At 40.5% G+C, this 8,385-nt stretch overlaps 1 protein-coding gene across 1 annotated transcript; it reads left to right on the top strand.

Moving 5' to 3' along the window:
* Positions 1–3,695: 3,695 nt before the first annotated feature.
* Positions 3,696–7,319, top strand: cckb (cholecystokinin b; the record flags this gene model as incomplete). Its single annotated transcript, NM_001303388.1, is given in 4 exon segments — positions 3,696–3,754; positions 4,294–4,414; positions 4,529–4,684; positions 6,881–7,319. Coding segments are annotated over 3 exon segments (414 nt in total). The 3' UTR covers positions 7,018–7,319.
* Between the last annotated feature and the right edge of the window lie 1,066 nt (positions 7,320–8,385).

Genomic DNA, 8,385 nt, shown 5'->3' with positions numbered 1-8,385 from the left:
CATGAAGCAAGTTTGTAATGGATGTATGGTTGGATGTTTCTTGATCTATCATTTCTTTCAGGGTTATTAGGGGCTCCATCCTCCTCTGAATGCAGCAGAGGGTCCAGGTGTCTTTTTCATATCACACTTCAAACTGAATTCATTGGGACTCGAGTGCTGCAGGACCACCTCTGTGTCAACACACCATCAGCAGCACCCTCCGCATGTTGGCATGTGTGCGTGTGCTTGAATTGTCCAAGTGCAAACACACTGGCACACACTCGTACAAGCGTGTGATTGCGGTGGCGATGTTGTGTTGAAGCAGTTTGCCACTTGAGGTGAGGATGCAGCTTCACATGGAGAGGGTTACTGACAGCGGCTGGTCCTGATGGGAAGATATAACAATACACAACACACGGTGATCTGCATACAAAAACTCATTTGTTCATGTAACAACGTTACCATAGTTCCAGGACTTTTCATATTAATTTAGTTCAACATTTTGGGAAATATGCTTGTTTGCTTTGTTGATGTGAGTTAGATGAGAAGATCGCTAACTGTCAGTTAAATATGAAGCTACAGCTGGTTAGCTTATGATGATTAGAAACTAAGGCAACCTCCACGGCAGTGAAGTAAAGCCACTGCAGTTCCTCAAACGTCCACTTGAGGCTGGCTAGAGAACAAGTCGATCTCCATAAGCCTCCATGTTAAAATGTCCAACTTCATGTTTTAAAATAACATAGTTGATATATTTAAACCATGAGCACACACAAAGATATTCTTATAGAAACTGACAGATGGAAGTACAATAACATTCTTGATGACATGTGGCTCCTGCTGAGCTTGAAACTGAGGCATGAAAACGTACGGAAAACTGCAGATCACACGATGAACGCCACAGTTCAGCAGAAGAAATTAAAACATGTGAAGGAGCCCCATGAATCCACCTCTAAGACTTGTCGAAGGGCATATTAGTGTGTGTGAGAACAATGCTATGGCAGATTCATTAATAGATTAATGCATTATTTATTGTTTTCACTTACTGCATACCCAAAGCTGTAACAAATGCCTTTGGCAAGGGGTCTCTCAATGTTTCTCTTTATAATTGCAGATTTTAACTTCTTTGCTGACCCTAATTTGAAGCTATTGGCCCAGATGTGAGTTGCAGGCATTCAAATAGACAGTCAGCTCACAGGAGCAGCACATTTTTACTTGCCTACACTGGGAGGTGAGAAAATAATCATGTCCAACAGGTTGCCTTGAGGCTGCACTGAATCCATATCTCAAACTCAAATGCACACACACACACACACACACACACACACACACACACACAGAAAACGGCTAAAAGTATATATCTCAACTGGAAAGTCAAGACAAAAAACTCACAAACACACACATTTCACACACATGCACGCCTCCCACACCACATGGTTAATTAATTCCAATTTGAGCGGCCGTGGCCTCACCTCCTACACTCATGCCTTCTGATGGTGCCTGGAGAAAACGCTACAGCATCTTCAGTGAGCTGAGAAAGATAGGCAGGCCGAGGCAAAGCCATGAATGTGAAAGTAAAAAAAATGTCAGAGTGAGTTTGATGTGAGAGACTCAGCCCTCCTGAGTGACAGCTGGGATTTGGGTGGCTGAATTGTAAATTATGTAATGTGATGTCGATAAATAGCAAAGGTCTGGTACACAAACTGACAAGGAATATGAACAATGAACATAACTGTGACATAATTGTTTTTTTTGCAACACACACACACAGACACACAAAGACAATTGCCAAGTCACCATGCAGAGATTCACCTTGAACCTGTCGTTGCAGGACAACGCGGGACTGATGAATTTACTACTTTGGGGGAAAAAAAGCCATAGTTGTGTTTGAAAAAAGAGACAACAGAGCTGTGATCAAACATGAAAAGAAATATTGCACTGCACTCTTTGTCAGTCAGAGTTAAGCTCTACTGTTCTGTCCTCACGTGGACATCTTCTGGGACCCTCGTAATGTCCTCCAGATTGCCGTACACCTTTTCTCCTCTGGGGACAAAAATGACCCCGCCTGGTTTGACTGTTATTTAAAGCGTATAGTATAAATTGGTAATCAATTCTGTGTTACGCCTTTAATCTGACTTCAGTCCAACCCATTATCACAAATTTTTCCCTTCGTTTTGGAATTTAGGGCCAATAGATATGAAAGTATACCATGTTGGTGAGTTAACTTCAGATCTTCAGAGTCAGGTGACAATAAACATACAAACATTACAGTCATTTGATCCATTGTTATACTGACGAGTGTAGAAATGAAAACTCTGAGCTGAATAAATCTTTCCATTTTAGCTGATGCACGTTAATTACATGAACATACTTTGTAGATACTTGGGTCATAGAGATAGTAAGGTCAGGGTGGGGTCATTTCTCTGCTCACAAAGCCACCTCGTGCAGTTTTTAAGCCCAGTCTGTATTTCCTTGATCATATAAATTGCAGGTACTGCATATCAATCTGTTATCTAAGTTGTTGGTAGTTTAAGTGTGTAATCTCTGTTTTTATGTTGAATTATGTATTGTCCCTTTTAAAACAAGTCAGTCATCCACACAGGCAGCAATTATAAGTCAAGTGTCGGGGGAACAGATGCTAATTTTGACAGAAATTCCTCTCAGATGTGAGTGTATTCTTTTTTATTTATTTGGCAGCACTTGATCCATATTTAATTGAATGTCTGCACTCCAGGCAAGAGTTAGTTTTTGAGTGCTGATCACTGATCAGTGTGAAGTGCTGTAGCTTCACGCTGCTCACCTCTTAGACCTGTCACTCATTTATCTCTCCTAATTAGACTACAGCAGTAAAAAGGATGTCTGTATTACTCTATGATTCCCTGGAGGATGTTAACCTTTGTTAACAGCCTGACTGATGCTACATTTTCTCGTCCACATTATCTCAGCAGGTACAAACAGCTCCGGCAGAGATCCTAATCCTGTCATGGATCTGCAGGCTGTCAGCCTCATTAATAAAAACATTAACTCACAATGGCTGATCAATAGCTATTGACTCAGGCTGACTGATTTGCTACACCTGCATGACTGATGAGCTGGGTTAATCCTGGGTGGATGGTGTGCAGGGTGGTGGGAGGAAGGTGGAGGATCAAGCTCAGTCACCTGTTAAATGAACAAAATGAAGATTCTCCTCTGCTTCCGCCTACTTTTTTAGGATCCACTGACATCTAATACATGTGTGGGTGTGTACGAATATACAAACCCACACATGCCTAATCATACAGACACTCACCCACATACACAGACACACTCATGACAGGAGTTAAAATGTGGATCTTTCTATCAGTATGTTGAAAAAAAAATACACTTATTTCCAGAAAAATAAAGAAAAAAGCAACAATTGTGATACAAGCTACACGTTTGATCCAGACACACACACACACACACACACACACACACATAACATTTGTTCATGCACGCCAACAAGGCAGCTCCTGATATTGAATTTTATGATAAGCAAACAGACAATAAAACTGCAGCACGCAGTTGTATTATCGAGCCTTTTTTTTTCAGTAGAAAATTCAGTCACATTTGGCTCACAAACACACCGAGGGATACACAGGATGTACACTGAGGCAACACACACACACACAAATGCAAACACACACTCACAGGGTGCTGAGCAGGGAGTATAAAAGGGGCATCCTTCCCACTCAGCGGAGAAGAAGTGCTCTCCTCACTCTCACACACTCCTCTAACAAGCTGAACCACTTTTCTCAAGGTAAGGAAAACCACTTTTTTCTTCTTTATTATATGACAGAGCAGAGATTTTTTTTTTTTTACATTTCATGAGATGATTTTTATCCTGTGAAAATATTTTTTCTTCTTCATGATCAGACTGGAATTCAAATGCGGAGCCAAGGAAATGTATACATTCTGTTTAAAAAATTAAATTGAATGATAATAAATTAGATTTAAGAGGAATTTACTTGCTTTGCTTTCCTTCATCTCATTTTGTGGATTTATCTCTAGAGATGCAGCAAAGTGGAAATGAAAAATACCTTTCCGCATTGTCAATCAGGTCAATTTGACCTGCGGATATCAAGATACAACAGTGTGTTGCGTGCTGTGCCCTTGGATGATGGTGTGAATATACTGTTCACTGATTCACTCGCCTCTTCAGTGCAGAGTGTCTGGCAGATGGTCTTAGTCGTAGTTTCTTACAGTGAATTGTTGAGTGAGGAGACAGTAACGCATGCTGGACTGCATTTCCAATTCCTTCTTGTTAAACTCTCTCCTCTCTCTCTCTCTGTGTTTCAGATGACTGCAGGTCTATGTGTGTGTGTCGTGCTGGCTGTCCTGTGTACAAGCTGTTTGGGGCTCCCCTTCTCCTCCCAGCTCCTAGACGAGGGCCAGCGCTCCATCTCTGCTCCTTCTGAAGGTACAAATCTCTCGCCACGGGCAAAGACAAGCCACTAACAAATGCTTTTTTTCCCCATTATTGTCATAGTAAGCAAATAAGCACAATCTGCTCTTGTTTGTCTATGTTGAGTAGCTCTCCTTGAGGCTGGCACCCACACCTTGGGAGAACCCAACCTCCAACACAGCCACTCTGCCCCGCAGCTGAGAGCTCTTCCTCTGGCTGAGGAGGATGCAGACTCCCGAGCCAACCTCAGCGAGCTGCTGGCAAGACTCATCTCCTCCAGGAAAGGTGTGTTGTGTTTCTGTGCGTCTCTACTATTAGTTTGCATGTGCTTTGGTGTCATCCCAGTATGTGCATGCTTGTAAGTATATAAAGAAAAACATCTGGCAATAATGATATTTGCAACATAGGTTCATTATCAGAGGCAAGTGCTTTCCTTGCCATTCTCCTCCCCTCGGTCTTGCTAATTACTGGAATCAGTGCACAGCCTGCTTTGTAAAATGAATTAGTGGCTCTGAAAAGCTTTTGTGGTTTGAAAGAGTGAGTGTTAGTGTGTGCAGCCTTCCGGCCATTGTCATCATGCCATCTTATTTCACTTTTTCTCTCCATCTGACTCCCAAGGGCTTGATTTATTTTTTTATTTTTTTATTCAACCCTTTCATAGCGCCTCATGCTCAGGGCTTTGATCTCTCTGGCAGTGTGACAGGATCGAGAGCATATCTGGGTTTTCGTAGTACGCAACACACACAGATTTATACACACTGTCAAAGACCTGGAATTTTCAGCTTGGCTTCTAGAAAATGACTTCATGCATGTCCAAAGCACAACATCTTTTCTTCCTACTGGATAAAACTTTGCACACAGGGCTTTCACAGACCTACAGACAGTCAGCAAAATGTTTTAACACTGAGTCAAAGGTTAAAAAAAAGACACTGAATGATCTGAAGACAAGTTTTTTTTTGCATCATCAGTAAGTTGAGTAATTTTCACTTCCAACAGACTTAAAAAGTAGGTGAGATTGTGGGTTTTATTTATTGAAATGTGGATGATTTCTTTTGTTTTGTTTTTTGGACACAAAAATACCATAATTTCACATCCACACACACATATGCATCAGAACTATAGCTACATTTACATATTCAAGCTGTAAAGTTTAGATTTTGCCATTTCCCGAGCTTTAGTTCGAAATATACAAAATGCAAAACAGACTCAAAAACTGTTGACAGTGAAGTCTGCAAAATGTCAAAGGCCGCATTGAAATTAATATGTAATAAGAAGAACATGTGCGTCTGTGTGTTTTCTACGCAATCGCGCGTGCACGTTTGTGGGTGTCTGTGTTCGTGTGCTCGCTGTTCACTTGCATGTTTCGCGGTGTAGGAGGTGTCGTTGTCGAGCCTTCTGCAGCCAATCTTCTCAGCACACCAGGGAGCTCAAACGCTGTGTTTATGTGTGTGCTTACATGTGTGGTGTGTGTGTGTGTGTGTGTGTGTTGCGTAGGAGGAGGTGGGTGGAGAGAAAACAGCATCTCTGTGTGCGCTCGATTGATTACCAAACGGATGGCATTCCTGCTTCACTTCACTTGGAATAAAAAAGAATCACACAGTGGGGGGAATAAGAAGAAGTCAGGGTGCAGTGATCGTTTATTTTTAGGGGAATGGACACACAGATGTCTGCACAGATACACACTGATAAATATGGATGTACACATAAAGTAGGAGAGAGAGTAATAATATGTTGTCACCCTAAAGTCCAGCTGTTGTTGGACCGTCCTCTTTTATTTTGTTGTGTGGATGAGAGAGAGAAATAATGGGAAAGAGACAATTAAAATGTCAAAGCAGCAAGCCAAACCAGCTTCAAAGCAAAACATAATTACAAACAAACAGTTTGTTCATGTTTTAAACCCGAATAATCACAGAAACCATCATCACTTATCAAATTTCAAATATTGCAAACACGTTTTTTCTCTGGAAGGCATGAACACCAAATCGTGAAAAGTGTAATTTGGTAATGAAGCAGCTAAACTGCCACAAAAAAATCGAAAAAGTGATGTCAATTTTTTGATATTAAAAGCATCGATCACTGAAAAAACATTTTATTCAGGGCTTGGTTTTATGAGCGCATTAGGGTTTTTTTGTCCAACCTCACGCCACCAAACTGCCACATTTCACCAGATATAATATTTCCAACAGAACCATGATTAAACCAAACCCTCAGTTAATCCTCTTAGCTCTGTCACAGTGTCTCACATAATAAATAATCTGATTAAAATCACATTCTCTGTGTTATTGCAACACATTTGCTTGCATCTTGCTCCCACATTTCAAACTAGCTTCCCCTGGCTTTCTCTATGAAGAAACAAACTAAAAGTAGGACCATCAAGTGAAGTTTTTAGGCACTCTTATGCTCTTCTTATTAACTAATTTCCCTCATGCTCTGTTTCTCCTCCACCCACTCTTTCTATCACCTCCATACGTCTCCTCCCAGGTTCTGTGCGCAGAAACTCCACAGCAAACAGCAGAGGCAACGGACTGAGTGCCAACCATCGGATAGCAGACAGGGACTACGTGGGGTGGATGGATTTCGGCCGCCGTAGTGCAGAGGAGTACGAGTACTCCTCGTAAAGGGAAGTCAGGGCTCATGCCCCTTCCGTATGGGCACACAAGAAAAAGAAGAAAAAAAAACACGCAAGCTGGCTCCTCACTGTCTCACAACAAGAGTCTATTTATGATGTATTTGTTGTACATTTGTTTGTAAAACTGTAATAATGCAATATACATATGCCAAATTTTGCAGAAAAGCTCTCACTGTCCAAGATTTGTTTGTTTCTGGTTTTCTCTGGTTTCTTTATCATTTTGGGTGGAGAGGATCGGGGATGGCATCAGGGTCTGTTGAGGCAAACTGAACTGAATAAAGATTGAAAATATCACTCACTGCATATGAATTATTCCAATACAATGCATTTTGTGTAAATGAGATCCGTTAACATTCATAGTGGGTCACAAAACTATTATCTGTGGCACCTCATTACCGCCGCAAAATACAATCTCAGAGATTTCTATGCATCTCTGTTGTAATATTATAATGTAATGAATAATAATACATCACAAGCAAGACGAGGGGTGACACTGATAATACAGAAAAGCACATGCAAATGTGATTTAGAGGGTGGCTTATGAAGACAGGGGCCTTTTGAATAAAAAAGGAAAACAAAATCATCCTTAAACACTGAACTAAATCGTTTGGTTTCAGATATTACATTCCAAAAGAGTGAGAGTCATGAAGTCTCACTTCTATACTCCACCAACTCAACCAGAGGACGACTGGTAAGAAATCACTGATTGTGTTTACATTTTTTTATTCACATTACATGTAACTCCCAGTGTTACATGGATTAAATGGATGGATGGAATACGTATTTTTAACTGATTTAACACATCAAATGACAAAAATACATACATAACACATAACACAACATAAACCGAAACTTACCTTACTTGTGCAACATGTAGCGTTGGTTAAATACACTTAATATCACATGTACTACAGTATAAATGAAAGTACACACTTTAAAACATTCACTGTGAAATTCACAGTAATGTACTGGCAGCCATTGACAAGTAACATAATGTAAAAAGAATCACAGTAATTACCTGGTAGCCCCTGACAACTGGCAGCCATTGTGTAAAAAGGATCATAATAATTAACAGGCAGCCATTGACAGGTAACTCACCATAAAAAGGATAACAATAATTAACTGACAGCCATTGACAACTGACAGCCATTGTGTAAAAAGGATCATAATAATTACCAGGCAGCCATTGACAAGTAACTCACCAGAAAAAGGATAACAACAATTAACTGGCAGCCACTGACAACTGACAGCCTTTGTGTAAAATTAATCACAGTAATTAACTGGCAGCCATTGACAAGTCTCTTAATGTAAAATAATCATAATAATTAACTGGCAGCCATTGACAAGTAAGCCACTG

This window comes from Larimichthys crocea, chromosome XIII (genome assembly GCF_000972845.2).
Source record: "Larimichthys crocea isolate SSNF chromosome XIII, L_crocea_2.0, whole genome shotgun sequence".
Classification (NCBI taxonomy): domain Eukaryota; kingdom Metazoa; phylum Chordata; class Actinopteri; family Sciaenidae; genus Larimichthys; species Larimichthys crocea.
This window is presented reverse-complemented; position numbering and strand designations above follow the sequence as displayed.